The following is a 16720-nucleotide window of genomic DNA, read 5'->3' as shown; positions in this document are numbered from 1 at the left end:
GAGAAGAACTTTGATTCATGACAACTACATGAGGTCCAAGGTGATTGCTGATGCCCTAATGAATGAGAACACTTGGTAGGCTTCAAAGTAAGTAATGACGGCATGGAAACCAGATGAAAGAAATGAGAACACAGCCACAAATCATCCCTCTATCAAGAGGCCATTAAGAAAAAGAGACTCCTTTTGTGCGAGGAAAAAAAGCACTTCTCCATTTAACAGCCTTCAATGTGATGTAGAGGAATGGACCAATTTGGATGTGTTCAAGAAGAGCTTGTTCACTGAGATTCACTTGAATACCTACACTTAGATTTATGATTAGTTCTATAAAGCATAAGCATTCATTCTTTTCAAATGCTATAAATGTGCATCAAGTACCTGTGTAAGAATATCAACAAAAATATACTACATAAGACAAGACTATCATGCAATTTACTCATACTGTATAAACATTTTCCAAAATGAGACTGTTTTGATTGCCTTGAATTTTCAAAATTCTCTCCTTGCAGAGGAAAGTTAACACTTTTTTGCCATCACTGAACAGAACATATTTTGATGCTGCAAAATACACTTGTAAATGTAACTTGTGCAGGGCGACGCAGTAGCGCAGTAGGTAGTGCTGTCGCCTCACAGCAAGAAGGTCGCTGGTTCGAGTCTCGGCTGGGTCAGTTGGCGTTTCTGTGTGGAGTTTGCATGTTCTCCCTGCGTTCGCGTGGGTTTCCTCTGGGTGCTCCGATTTCCCCCACAGTCATGCGGTACAGGTGAATTGGGTAGGCTAAATTGTCCGTAGTGTTTGAGTGTGAGTGAGTGTGTATGGATGTTTCCCAGAGATGGGTTGCAGCTGGAAGGGCATCCGCTGTGTAAAACATTTGCTGGATAAGTTGGTGATTCATTCTGCTGTGGCGACCCCAGATTAATAAAGTGACTAAGCAGAAAAGAAACTGCATAAATGAATGAATGAATAATTTGTGCACTGCACAAAAAGACTTAATGCCCAAATATAATTACCATATATTGGCCAGTATCATATACAGTCGTCACTTTAGAATTATAAGGTTCTATCTGACATTTTTTGCCAAAACTGAGTTATTCACATATTCTTATGGATTTTTTAAATGAATGGTTTACATTTTAAGACTTTTTATTTAAAAAGCAAAAAAGGGTTTTATCAAAGTTGAACTCTAACTCAGCATTTTGAATGCATGCACGAGGACCAATCAGGATCCGCTTTCTTTGTCATTCCACCGGACTGCTCCATTGACAGCAGGAAAGAAACACAAAATCAGAATCGACTAAATAATGCTGCGCCACACAAAATTGAGAAGAAGCCTGCCTGTCGATTATTTTATAGACAATCTTGTCAAGGACAGCAGTCTAAATTCTATATTCTAAAGCAGTCTAAATTCCACTCAAGTTTGTTTGTTTTTTTCCATTTGTTTTGTTTTGTTTTCATTTTGTTTCTTAATTTTAACAATAAATGTTACTGTTTTAATTCCATAAAATTAACAAATGCACTGGACAAAATATTTAGCAGAGCCTTGTATGCTTAATTTAAACAAGAAAAAAATGAAAAGTAATGCTTCAATGCTTCAATGAAAAGTAATGCTTCAAATAATGATCAGCCAGATAGAACCTTATAATTCCAAGCGGAAAATGACTTTTGAGAATTAGAAGGTTCCATCTGCATTTACCCTGTTTGTTTGTTATTTTGCCCAAATTTGCAAATTGAAGAGAATTTTGATAATTTACATTTGGAGTACATTTAGGGTCTGTGTCATGTTAATGTATGAAAGAGAACTGTTACACAATATTGTTTGCTATATGTAGTGCAAAAACTTTAAAGCTCAAAATCTCAAAACCCTTTAGAACGCAGATAGAACCTTATAATTCCAAGGCGACAAAGTGGCCTCGGGAAATAATTCTGATCGCCTGTTCCTGTTGCATGGGAAAGTTTAGTTTAGGTTTTGATCTGTTTAAAACTCAAAGTAATTATTTAGTTGAATTATAAGTTTTCTATTACGCTAACAGCTATGTGAGAAGTTCATAATTAAATTTTTTTTTGGTGTTTGTATTTTTGGTAAAATGACATTGGATATTTTAAAACAAAATGCTGTGTGACCTTTGCAGTCATACGCTGTAAATATATATTTGTTAAGTCTATTAAATTGAATTGCACAAATTGCTCAATGCCTTAAATAAATTAAGTAATTTTAACTTAACTGTATTATTTCTTTTACTAATATATTAAAATATTCATTACTCCATTGTCACATTTACTTAAATCATTTAAGTTTTGTAGAGCTTTACAATTTAATTTTTACAGACATTATCATTTTTCATCATGTGCAAAAAAATAAACAATGACAATTCTAATTCTTTTACATTTATTTTCCAGTCTGACACAAAGCATGATGAAAACTAGAAATCTCCATGTTTAGGTGGACTCATTTAGTTTAAGTTCAGCTTAATACAATCCAATTTTGAATTTAATTTTGATGAAACTTGTTTCTATTAAGTACAATAAACTTTCATTAAAAATACTTATTTCATTTAATTAATTGCAATGCTTGGTTTTACAATGTAGCCTTACAGTACATTTTGTACTTCTATTAGAAAAGGGATTAACAAAGATGATTATGGAATGTCAAACAAACACACATGCTGGTTTTACTGTTTGAAGTCAGAGAGTGAGAGATTTGAACGGTAGAGTCTAAAATAGGACTTGTTATCAACTTGTAATGCTGTGTTGTTAAGTGACTGTGAACAGCTGTGTGTTATAGTGTAACTTCCTTGTAAAAGTGCAGTCACTCTACACCTTTCCATTGCCTTACAGTCATATGTATGGCAATGTGGATGACTGAAACACAAGCTTGTATGAAGCTGTTTCTCATATTGCTGCTTTCCAAACTTCATTGTTGCTGAACTCTGACCTGTAAATTTGCATCTAGTAAAGGCGTACTACCAACAACAAGACTAATACCTCAGAGCGCGACCCGTTTGATGAATTAAAACACAATCTTATTATGCAAAATCCATCTGGATATAAATGTGTATTGGGTCTGTGAATGCAACCCTACATTAATAAACCAAACCAATCCCATTAGGTATTGGGTTTAGTTTCTAAGCAAAGTGATGTCACATTGTTTAGGCCCCACCAACAGCTGATGACTGACAGTCCTGGATTACTTTAGTTTACTCCCTCAGTGAGAAATCGTGAAAGGTCTGTGAGCTGTAATTTATAATTGAAATTCCCAAAGCACAGTTGCATTACATGTCAGCAAACTGGCCATGAGGCACAGACAGCTCATTTACATTTAAAGTGATACACCCCAAAACATCTCTATTTCAGACATGTCGCAAAAAAAATAGATGTTCACATATTATATTAAATGATTTGTGCAGTATTTTGAGCTGAAACTTCACAGATAAATTCTGGGAACACCCAAGACTAATATTACATCTTGTAAAAAGGGACATAATAGGTACCCTTTAAACCTGTAGAATTGCAACATTTAAAAAAAAGTGGAGTGGAATGCATTTTGCCTATTTATATTATACATTTGTAAAAAGATTTGAAGAGTTATGCTTTTCTAAAGGGATTATTTTTTAAGCAGCACCACAGACTAATAAAAGTTTGCGGCTCAAATATGTAAAAACGCAACAGGTAAAAAGTTGTATGGACACCTTTTAAGCGAAAGTTAAATATAATCTGAAAGTAATTAAATACCAATAAACAGAAAGTTCTGCAATGTGTGTGTTATTTTATTATTGCTTGTTCTTTGTGTCATTAAGCAAGGCTTGCAAATTAGACCATTATATTATATTACAAACACATTTCTAGGATTACAACTCATTAAAGCCATCAGACCAAACCAATGCCTGCATGCAAGTAGCAGTGAACCAATTCAATTTGTAAATGTTTCTTAGCCAAGTTTCAAAACAGTACAACATCTAGAAGCCTCATTTTCTGCAATAATGTGACTAATTAATAGCAATATATGTATACAATACAAATACCTTAACATCTGCAGAATCTAACAAAAAAAAAAGTGAGGATCTGTGTAGCAACTTGTGTTTGTATTGGTTCATTAAAGCAGTGGTTCCCAAAATGGGGGTCGCTTGGTAATTTACAAAAATCACATTCATTTTATTAAACTTGTAGAATTAACTAACAGATGGAAAAGAAAAATAGTTGAATAAAAATTCGAATTTTTTTGTGACCCCTGGGGTGATTATGTTATATTAAAGACACAGCAATATAGCGTCAGATGCAGCACATTGATTTTATGACACCAGGTTAAACTTTCGAACACCTTTATGGCACTCACGTATATTATAAATAAATTCAGGCCAAAAATAAGCATGGAGGATTAAATTTAACAATTGAAAGAAATTAAAACAATGACAAGAGTTGGGTCTATGTGTGCAAGGTTTATATATTTTTAACCACCTCAGTGGATTTTGGGGATCGCGAGTAACTGGCATTGTAATTTTGGGGGTCGCGGGTTGAAAAGTTTGGAACCCCTGCATTAAAGCAACCATTCATTTGTGTTTTATTTTCATTCTTTTCTATTATTTTATTCTATATTCACTCATTATGTAATTACATAACTTAATAGAAGCACACATAGTCATATTTCGGTTAATGGTTTTTAACTATTAGATTATTTGTCATTTTCATTATATTTTATTATACTATTTCTCTAACATTTTAACTTTATTGTTATGATTCTGTTTCAACAGTCTCAGAAAAAAAGGCACAAAATAAGGTAGATATTAGGGTGCTGCCCTGAAAGGTACTTTTTTGTATCTCTATTTTAAAGTTGACAACTGATTCTATGAACAAAATTGAATGTTATGGACCTATTTCGGACCTTTAAAAGTATAGTTATAGGTTTTGTACAACAGGTACAAAATTGTACCTCCACTGTCCTTTTTTCTGACAGTAATGGCAACAGGTACAAAATTGTATCCATTGCCTTTTTTTCTGACACTGAAGGCATATTAGTTTTTATGAGTAAAAGATAAGAGAATGTTTCCAGTTCAAAGTTTTCATTGTCACTAGACGATGTTGTGAAGCAGTAATTATCCAATCCCATTGCTTGTGACATAATACCACTTGTTGGATTAGTGCTGGTCAGACTGAGTGAGCATTCAATCATATTTAATAAGATTATATAATAAACTCATTTAATTTTTAATAACTCAACTAATTTTTATCATCTATATTTACTTGCCCTCCTGCTTCCATACTGGCATCCGGGCTACAGTACATCTTATTTATCTGGCATGGAGAGTGAACTCTAACACATTCATTCCAGTAAAGGGATTTTATCTTGATGATAATTATCTACCATGAACGTTGCAGCAGACGTAATTGGGCACTGTTAACGATGCACAAAATAATATTTATGCAAATTTAGCTAATTTAAATGACATATATTTAACTGTGAATTTTTTATCATCATTTAATGCAGTTTGAATGATTTAAATTGAAGCATATCATGATCACACGAAATAAAAGCTCTTACCCGTGATGATGTTGTCCACTAATGTTGTGGGCATGCAGAAGATGCCAACCAGCAGGTCACTGATGGCCAGGTTGAGGATGAAGAGATTGGTGACTGTACGCATGTTCTTGCTCCTTAACACAATGAAGCAAACCACTCCATTGCCCACCATGCACACGATAAAGATGAGGAGGTAGGACACAATGAAGATAGCGGACACAAAGGGCTCGTGCAGATAGAAGTCCACATAGGTGATGTTTGTATAATAATTTGGACGAAAGGTGGAACGGTTTACTGAGATGTTTTGGCCATTCTCCAAAGGGGAGTAAAGTGACCCAGTGGAGTTGGGAGCCAGGAGTGTCATTGCCATTTTCCTGAGAAAAAAGAGAGAGAAATAAATTGTAGAATACAGACTTGGGCTCTATTTTAACATTCATGACACAGATGGAAGGAAAAATATGTTCTGCGGCCCAGAGCATGGTCTAACACATTGGTCTCAAACTCCCGGCCCGCGGATCATTTACAGCCCGCCCTCCACCTTCCTTCGGCCTGCAACTGAGGTCAAAAATATAATAAGATTCGGCCCCAAAACATATGTTTTTGAATCACTATCGTTACTGTGCGGTCACGTATAGCCACTTGTGGTTTTGACCCCCCATATATTGGACGTTTAAAGTACTGCAGTGTATACTGTATTTCAGTTTTACTTTCGGTTTCTCTCAGTGTGTGGTCTAGAGTATTGCACATGTGTATTATTTCTGTGGTTCATTTAAACGTTGAAATAAATGTGCATAAGTGCTCTATTTTTACCAAAACTTTATTTTTGCAAATATTCAAGGGTCATTTTATTATTATCAGTTTTATACCACCTGTATTTTGCTGAACAAACACTTCTTCATGGCTTACACGTTATGCTGGTGGTGTAACAAATATGCAAATTTTGCTAATGTTTGATTTAAATTGTCTCATTTAATAGATTTTCCTCGTATGCATATTGAGATTTTATGAATATGTCACTATGTCAGTTCTATGAAAACAAAATTTTAGTTCCTCAAAACAGCAACGCACCAACAATGCGCCTTAACACACCTGCTTTTTAGACTGGCACACCCATGAGTCCACAAAGTGACACAAATGGATTCGCTATTTAAACAACGTGGCGCAAAATGTGAAAATTAGGGTTGCGCTGGGTGTATAATAGGGCTGATAGTATGATAGTGTTTTTTGGAGTAAAACATAAATGTGTTTTGTTGACAGTTTGATGATCCAACAGAGTTTAGTCACAGGCCTTTTTAAAGGGATAGTTCACCCACAAATTAACTTTATTCTGCATTTACTTACACTCAAATTGTCCCATACCTGTATGAGTTGCTGTCTTTTCTCTTTTGTTAAACAGAATTTTTGTAAAAAGATTTTTAAAATAATTTTTAACAGACAGTTGAGAGGCTTTGACTTCCTTAATGACTAATAAAAATACTATGACTGTCATTGACTCCATCAACTGACAACCAGGATTTTTCTCATCTTTTCAAAATCTGTTCAATGGAAAATGAGACTGATACAAATACAAACTACAGATAAAAAGTAGAGGGTGAGTAAACAACTTTTACTGTCAATTTCAACTGTTATATCAAATCCAAATACTTTTCATTACAAAAAATGGTAACACTTTACAATAACAGTCCATGAACAATGATGTATTAATATGTAAACAAAACATAACTTTATTATAAATCAATGATGAGTCAAGGTGCTAATCATAAACTAACTTTAACTACAACATGATTTACAAGAGTTCATGTGTAAATAACGACTACCTTAATTACTTGTTGTATAGTTTATGTTAACTGATGTATTAATTAACATTTACATCTAAGCTAAGATGTACAATTTAAGGTATGATTATGTCATGACTTTACTTGGAGGGGCACATCATCCTTAACTCCTCATGAATTCCCATGTTTGAACTGTTTATGTTGATGTTGACAGAACACTTTTCTATTGTTACTCAGTGTAAACACACAAGACGGACATGCATAAGGAGTTCATAAGTAGTTAAGAATGGGTTAATGATGAAGTGCCTCTTCAAGTCATAATATAATTATACATTAACATATCATGACTCCATGATGGTTAAATTAAGCATAACCTAACGTGGTTATTAATACATTCATTAACAAATAATCATGTACTAACAAGTAATTAAGGTAGCCGTTATTCACACATCAACTCATGTGACTCATGTTGTTATTGAGGTTAGTTCATGATTAGCGCATACATTAACTCATCATTAGTCCATAATAAAGTAATGTTTAGTTTACATATTAATACATAATTTTTCATGTACTGTTATTTTAAAGTGATACCAAAAATATAAACCCACAAACCATCAAAAAAAGTGGTCAGTGGCTTGATTTATGAGAAAATGTTACAACCCTCTGTCACATGGTTCACATTACCTTAAGAAGAATAGTTCCACCACTTCAATACCCTCTGTCACATTCCAACAAGGTGCAATAAAGGGTCATTATTTTAATGAGTTAAAAGGTGTGTGCAGATCCACACTCGGTTTCATGCACATTACCATGCATTAACAAGCAGAGAGCTTTACATGTTATAAAATCCTATTCAATTATCTGACCCACTGGCTCTCAACCACATTACACTGACACACACATTTCAAGCCTTGGCTAATGAGGTGATGACCTAAAACATGTGTTTGATTTAGGAGACATGCAAAATACATGTTGGGGGGCTTCAGGAAAGTAGTAACGAACCATGGATCTAACCGAGTACTCAAGTGTTATCTGTGCTTTTTATGGCTAAATGGGGAGGCAATGAATTATTGAAACTGTAGTCACATCCTGTAAGAACATTTCCATTATATGAGAAGTCACACAGACTGCTGAAGAGTATGTTTGGTTCTAAACTTGAAACAATGTGGAAAGCAAGTTCCTTTCCTCTGACTTGGAAGCTTAAATCAATATCATGTATGCAAATGTAAAATATAAAAACAGAAACATTAAAACACAGGATACAATAAGCTCAATCTTATGCACTCATATATGCAGTCCACCTGCTTAATAGTTTAAAACTGTCTTCTTCTTTTATGCTTTACAGACTAGAGTAATTGATGAGGTAAGAAATACCTCAAGTGTGAAAGTGCTCTTGCTGAGAAATCTATATGCACTAAAAAGATATGTAAGAGATGGGAGAAATGAGGTGTGCGAGTTCAAGTAGGTTCATGAGTTGACAGCACATTACATATGTTTTTTTAATTGAATTTTTTTGCTATAATGTTAGAAACGAAATACTACAGCACACTAAATCATGCTGTTTGGACAGAGATGTCCGATTGTATTTAACAGCAACCTGTTGTGTAGTGTTTAAATGGCAGATGGTGTATATATAAACACATTTCAGAATTCGCTCTGCACAAATTCACTGTCAGTTTCTCCTTCACTTTGACTTTTCTTTGAGATGAGAGAAGAATGGCTTTTCTGTGAAAGATACTTACAGTACAAACAATGCTGGTAGCACAAACCGGCAATGTCAATGAGGATAATGGAGAAAATTCAATTGAAAGCAGCTTGTGTTGTACTTTAAAAATTAAAAGAGTGAATCAGTGAATAATTGTGCTTAACGCCTCCAAAGAAATTGTCTGGCTAACACATTCAAGAGACAAACACGATACTGTAATATGAAGATGCATACAGCCTGTTTTAAATTAAACATGTACTACAGCACATGTATGTGGGCAGAATCTTGAGACAAGTTGAATTTATTCATGCAAAATTAAGTTTTTTTTTTATTTATAGAATAATTTGAAACAATGATACAGCTACAATCTGTTTTTGTCGTGTTCTTTTTAAAGGTGACATTGGATAAAATTCTTGTATTTAGTTAGGTTTCTGTTGCGTCTGCCAACTCGTGTCAACTCTGCCAAAAGGAAAGCATGAAGCTTACTTTTTTATAAACTGTCTGAGAGTATTGATGTGCCAAAATTGAACTGATTGAATTTTTTGCCAGTAATATATAACTAGTTACTTCTTAACATGTGCCTGCCTCCACGCCAATAGATGTAACTTTAGAGGCTCATATGGTGGCCTTGCACAGAATCCCACATTCAGAAGAACATATAATTTATATTGAGAGAGAATTTATTAAATAAAATTGACCCAGAAAGGGGCAACACAGTGGCGCAGTGGGTAGCCCATCGCCTCACAGCAAGAAGGTCGCTGGTTTGAGCCTCAGCTGGGTCAGTTGGCAATCCTGTGTGGAGTTTGCCTGTTCTGCCCATGTTTCCATTGGTTTCCTCCAGGTGCTCTGGTTTCCCTCACAAGTCCAAAGACATGCAGTATAGGTGAATTGGGTAAGCAAAATTTTCCGTAGTGTATGTGTGTAAATGAGAATGTATGTGCGTTTCCCAGTGCTGGGTTGCAGCTGGAAGGGCATCCGCTGCATAAAACATATGCTGGATAAGTTGGCGGTTCATTCTGCTGTGAAATGAATGAATAAATGAATGAATGAATCACCCAGAAAGAATGGGCAAAAACTTTTACAACCTTAAACAATATGAAGATGGGCTTACAAAAATATCGCATTTAAAGAATGTATAGACGTGTGTTTATTTATTTATTGTGTTTATTTGAGTTTTTTCATGTTTAGAATCATCATTTTTCATGTGCAGAGTTGTGTTTATCATTCTTGTTGTTGATTTACACACTAACAAGCTCAAAAAGCTGAGCATTAGTTAAATATACCTGGGTAACTTGTATAGATGTTTGTTTAAATAATTTTGTCATTGATAATGGTAGGCTGCAATGTCAAGCAATGATAAGTTATACACAATTATTATATGTGCAGGAGGTGGCTGGCACAGTCTGACCCTGCCATTATAATCTAGAAATAGCTTCAAATAATTCATTTCACTGCTACAGATGAAAGTAAAGAGAAGCTCGACGCTTGGTTGAGCACTGTGTGTTAGCTGTGCTGGTTTAACTCTTCAAGAATAGATTGGTATGTTAAAATAAAGCCATGATCCTGCAGCTTCAGAGAGGGGTCATTAGCATTTCTCACAAGCAATGGTCTCAAACTCAATTCCTGGAGGGCTGCAGATCTGCATAGTTTAGCTGCAACCACCTCCAACTCTCACCTGCTTAATAGTCTCTACCTGGATTAGTTGGATTAGCTGTGTTTGATTAGGGTTGGAGCAAAACTGTGCAGAGCTGCGGCCCTCCAGGAATCGAGTTTGAGGCCTATGATTTAGAGTATGGGTCTCAATCTCGATTCCTGCAGCTCTGCACAGTTTTGCTCCAACCCTAATCAAACACAGCTGATCCAACTAATCAAGGTGTTCCAGACATTTGATTATTTGGTTCAGCCGTGTTAGGGTTGGAGCAAAACTGTGCAGAGCTGCAGCCCTCCAGGAATTGAGTTTGAGACCCATGCTTTAAAGTGATAGGAAGATAAATAGCTTATTTTAGACTGAGGTGTTTTTGACAGGGTAAAAAGTTGTATATTTACACTACCATTCAGAAGTTTGAAACAAGTTAAGCTATAGACTTTTCATCAAGACCCTAAAGAATCATATCAACTTGTGTAAAATGGGCATGTCTCCTTTAAAAAGAGGAGTTATTAAAAATGATTAAAAAAAAAAAAAAAATTATACGCAAAAAAAATCAAGCTGCAACAGCCTTGATGTCCTTTACAACTCTTGATCAGCATTTGATCTGTACATATAAATTACTTTGCATCAGTTATTTACAGTTTGTTTTGACAAAGCTTAATCTGCATTCAAAGTCATTCTTCACTTTCAGTTCATTGCTGTCTTTTCTTGAAATTGATATGGTCTGTGTCACTGTGAATTCTGAAGGACATGACCTTCCCAAGCATCATACCCTGCTGATAGTGAGTGGTTGAGTTGTAAATTACTGGTTTGACACTTAATATTTTCCAGCCTCATTTGAACGGTCTTGCATTCTGATTCAGAGAATGGCCTTTGGTTTGAATGACTGAACAGCAGTTGCTGAAAAAAAGGCTGAATAATAGAAACGCCACATGAATGTGAAAGCACCAGTATTTTCTTGTCATTCTCTTAGTCTCAACCATTATGATTTGCTAACAAAGTAATACACTTACACTGGTCATCGTACACAGGTTAAATGGCACACATTTGATTCTTGCAATTAAAAGATGCCAATCTTACGTTTTTTTTTTATGTTTGTTTTTTCTGGCCTTTAACCAAACAACCTCCACTGTAAAAATGTTTCCATTTTTATTTTTTTTACAGAGAAAAAAATCATTCATTAATTTTCCTTCGGCTTATTCCCTTGTTTATCAGAGGTGGCCACAGAGTAATGAACCAACAACTATTCTGGCATATGGTTTATGCAGCGGATGCCCTTTTAGCCACAACCCAGTACTGGGAAGCACCCATACTCATGCACTTTGGCCAATATAGTAAACCAATTCACCTATAGCGTATGTTCATGGACTGTGGGGGGAAACCGGAGCACCCAGAGAAAACCCGTGAACATGCAAACTCCACACAGAAATGCCAACTGACTCAGCCAGGACTTGAACCAATGACTTTCTTGCTGTGACGTGACAGTGCTAACCACTGAGCCACTATGCTGCCCACAGAGAAAAATGCTATAGTAAAAGCTTGTTATTATGGTAAATATACATGAACATATGGTAAAAAATAGATTGCTTAACACTGCATACATATCAAATTTTACAGTAACTGTACTATAACGGTAATAGAAATGCTGGCGTGACAATAGTTTAATGATTGTATAACCAGTATTGGATTTATGAACAGGCAGACGAGGCTACAAAAGCACATTTTTGTATTATATATTGTTTATTAACATGTAAAGTTTTTTCACACTAAGTGAAGTTTAGTTATAAACAAGTTTCGAGAGGATCACGTGCTTATGATTGCTAGCAGCTGGATCCGCATTATCCAATTCTCAATGCACCAATCAATAAGCTACTACAAATACCCTGGGTTACGTACCACCGCTATCTTCGTTTTGAAGAATCCCCCCATCCACCCCTACTCCTCCTCCTTCCTAGATGGGTGACACGGTGGCCCAGTGCTTAGCACTGTTGCCTCACAGCAAGAATGTCTCTGGTTCTAGGCTTTACCAAACCAGCAGACATTTCTGTGCGGAGTTTGCATTTTCTCCCCGTGCTCACGTGGGTTTCCCCCGGGTTTCCCGGTTTCCTCCCACCGTCCAAAAAACATGCAACATAAGTTAATTGACTAATCCAAACCGGCACTATAGACATGCTCCTAGTAAATGGTTATCTCTCAAGAGCAATCACTGGCTGTTCATTGGTTATTACAGCGGGGGAGTTCTCGAGATCTACCTGAGCTCAAACTCCCTTCTCGCCTTGCAACGGGAGGGAGCCCCGGGCTCGAGGATCTTATGAGCTCAGGGCTCTCTCCCGGGACAGCATGCCAAACAAGCTTATAATTAATCATCAGCTAAGTGTGAACTCTTGAATATAACAACAACAACAACAACAACAACAACAATAATAATAATAATGCAATTAGTAATATAAAATATTCAGATACCACTTTGCCATCCTGATACCTGAAACATTGGCAGCATATTTTATATGCTACATTTCTAACACCTGTGGTTTCTTTCTTTTGGAGACATTTTGACACTGTACATTCCTTCCTCTGATTTGAAAAGAGAATATAAATCATTAGAGAGTATAATGGCACAGAATGTAGCTGAAACAGAAATCACGGAGCTGCTAATGCACTTTAATGGCAGTCTTAGTCATGATCATTCATAAAGTATGTTGTATTTAAATTGGACAGCATTATCCACACCTAACCCGCCTGCATTGTGCTCCTGCTTCATTATCTGGCTTAATAACATTTAATCCCCTTACATAATTTTTTCCCTCCATGAGGTTCAGTTGCAGTGCATACAATGCAAATTTGCTTCTAAAACAAAAACAGGTTTTGCCAGGAACAAGGACAATGATTTGCATTTATACTGTATATTACTAAACCAATTAATCCGGCTCTCTCAGGATTATGAAGCAATATTGGAAGTGTGCTGACATTGCTTTTGCGTGCTGCACTGAATCCCTCATGCTTTGGTGGTGCCAGTCAAGGGTTCACATCTACTTAATAGCTCAATAACACTCATCCATAACGCATGAAGACTCACATACTGGAGAGATGAGCAAGAGACGGGATCTGACAAGATGAACAACCTTTAGTCAATTTGCAAAGCTGCACACAGGTGCTTGGCATTTTTGTCCCTCTGTGGCTCTGTGCTGGGTTTGAGAGGAATGTCAATGGAGACAACTGAGCATCTATGATAAACTGTGGACAACAAGACTGCTCTTCAAAAGCAGCTTGCAGGAATAAATTATTCTTTATTCAATAACTCTTCTGAGGAGGGCTGAGATAGAAAACTATTTTAAACAGAGATTCTTAAGAGAGTTTGTGGCTGTATTTATTTCATCTGTAATATTGAAAATATTGATAATAAAACATTATGTAATATGTTTCATATAAATTCAATTTCTCATTCAGAGTGAAGATTTGTATTAAAGCTGAATTGTAAGTCTGCAAATATAAGCATCTATTTGCAGGCTACCATGGTATCATTTTAAAACTTTTCTCACCCATGCTGTGAGCACATGGGAATAGCAAATATAAGCTGAAGTCAGCTAATCCTACAACCTACTTTTTCAATAACCTCATCGGAAAAAGCATCAACTTATGTGAAAAGCTTTCTAAGAATAAACACACTTTATATTGTGTGTGTGTGTGTGTGTGTGTGTGTTCACACATGCCCAAAATATAATTTCATGGGTGTACACATTATTAGATGTGTGACAAATAGTAAAGCGGTTAACTGAAAATAAGGAGTAACTTTATTATATTATTCTTTATCTCACACTTTAAATGTGCAGTTATATGAGAGAAAAAATATTTAGCAAGTGAACCTAATCCAGTCTGCCACATCTTGTGTTAAGGGCTCTATTCTTTGAAAAATTCTGGTAATATCTTTGATGATATTAATATTTTTACAGCCTAATGCACCTTTTAAACATATCTTTTGCAAGGTCTCTGTTAAAGACAGATCAAACAAAAAAAACTGACAATTTCACTCCAAATATTTGAGCTGCCAATGCACTGGTTGACCAAATTATTGAACCCATCTTTGTTATATAACATTCATTAAAACACATCATTTTAAATTCACAATTAATGTGCAAGGAAAAAAGCTCATTTTTGACTTTGTGATGATAATCCTATTTTCTTCTAAACAGTCACTGTGGTAATGGCATATCACAGCCCAACTAGTAACATAAACAGCCCAACTAGTAACAGCAAACAATCCTTTGAACAATTAAGCAGATAAAAAGTATTGTGTCACTTTTGTGAACCATTTATTATTAACGTTGTTTTAAATTACTATTTTCAAAAAATTATTTAACAAATGTTTATTAGCTATGATATCAGTATAAATATTATTAATTATTACTTTTACCATAGATAGATAGATAGATAGATAGATAGATAGACAGACAGACAGACAGACAGACAGACAGACAGACAGACAGACAGACAGACAGGATAAAGGTAGTTCAACAAATAATGCTCTCAAACAACTTGTAAAAGTGTCACGTCATCATTTAGATCTTCTCAATTTTCAATGTATTACAGATATTATTATAATCACTCACTTCATTGCTAAATGATTTTTTTTTCTTCAACACATACTATACTTTATGTATTTACCCTTGTAGCTTTTTGACTCGCACTGGGATGTGCTGTCCCCTGCTGGCTTAAGGAACAATGACCCACCATAACCTATGCCGAATGTTTAGGCTACTGAAGGTGAACGCGCTGTACATCATCATACAGTAGAAATGAAGACACGAGCTCAAAACAGACGCGTGCTCTCATTGAATCTCATTAATTTAATCAAGAGCGCACTTTAAAGACAAAAAAATTGACGTTAACGACTTAATAGCATGATTAAAGATAAGAAGTTAAAGTATGCAAACTTACAAAGCAATTTAATGACAATAATAATAAATTAAATTGCGTATTTTTATTAACGCTTAAAATATCTAATGTCTATCTTGTTGTAGTGGCATATGATTAAATATGAATTCAAATTCAAATCCACATCAGCTGAAGTAAATAAATGTTAAATAATCTGACATAGTCATAAATTTCATGTCACGTGATCCTCCGAAATAACATACACAAACAATGCAACAACCTCTTACCTTTTATTAGAGAAACCTTCCCGGACTTGGTTCACAATAGTTTATCTTTTCTCTCAGGGAATTTTTGCTCACAGCACGGAAAGATCCACAACATATGTGCACACTGACGTCCTTTTTTCGTAGTAAACTTGTGCTGTTCACCCGCTGCGCGCTGTTTGGTAAACTGCTTCTTGTGCGCGCGCCGCGCTCCTACTGTTAAAACCTCACGAAGAGATTCCAGCCCTGCTGCTGCTGCTGCTGAGAGGAGAAGAAGAACAGAGGAGGAGAAACAAACTACACACGAACTGCGATTTCACTCAAGGCTCTACAGATGAGGTGGCACTGGCGATCAGCCTTTCGCATCATTCCGTTTACTCTACGGAGGAAAAACAGCCATGATACTCCCTCTTGCAAACTCATTTAAAAAAATTAATTATCACCATGGTAACTTTAATAGACCCTCGTGAACTTTCTTCACTGATAGAGCCACCAATTTTAACAAATTATATTAGACTTATATAACAGCCTACGGTGAAGTTTATTTAGGTTTCATAATAATGTTTATAGTGTCATAATAATGTTTCAGGTGGTCTTTTATGAATATCATTTGAAATAGCTGACGCTGGGATTACATTTATTATTAATATTATTATCCCTATTATTATTATCTGTATGATTTTGATTATATTTTGCCATTAGACACCTTCAAGTGTTTTAAACCAATGAAAGTTCTGTCATTTACTCACCTTCATGTTATTCCAATTCCCTGAGAGCATTTTTAAATTAAGATACTCTAAATAAACTGTGTTCAAAAGTTCTGTCATCCTCATATTTGGAGTTGAGCTATGATTACAGATCAACTAGTGAAGTCAAATGCAAATCTTAACAAGGTTTTTAGCTCTCTGATTTAATTTAAAATGATTTGTGTTCTGAAAACAAATGACGAT

The 16720-nt window shown here is 35.4% G+C and overlaps 1 protein-coding gene across 1 annotated transcript in view; it reads right to left on the bottom strand.

The window, feature by feature from the left end:
• LOC130229305 (neuropeptide FF receptor 2) overlaps positions 1–15952 on the bottom strand; it is a 46708-nt gene extending 30756 nt beyond the window's left edge. Inside the window, exons 1-2 of the mRNA XM_056458026.1 lie at positions 15795–15952; positions 5529–5881 (exon numbers count right to left, since the gene is read on the bottom strand). Of these exons, the coding sequence (XP_056314001.1) occupies positions 5529–5877 (349 nt within the window). The 5' untranslated portion in view covers positions 5878–5881; positions 15795–15952. The remainder of the gene's footprint in view (positions 1–5528; positions 5882–15794) is intronic.
• Positions 15953–16720: the final 768 nt, after the last annotated feature.

The sequence above is a fragment of the Danio aesculapii genome, chromosome 5 (genome assembly GCF_903798145.1).
Source record: "Danio aesculapii chromosome 5, fDanAes4.1, whole genome shotgun sequence".
Taxonomy (NCBI): domain Eukaryota; kingdom Metazoa; phylum Chordata; class Actinopteri; order Cypriniformes; family Danionidae; genus Danio; species Danio aesculapii.
This window is presented reverse-complemented; position numbering and strand designations above follow the sequence as displayed.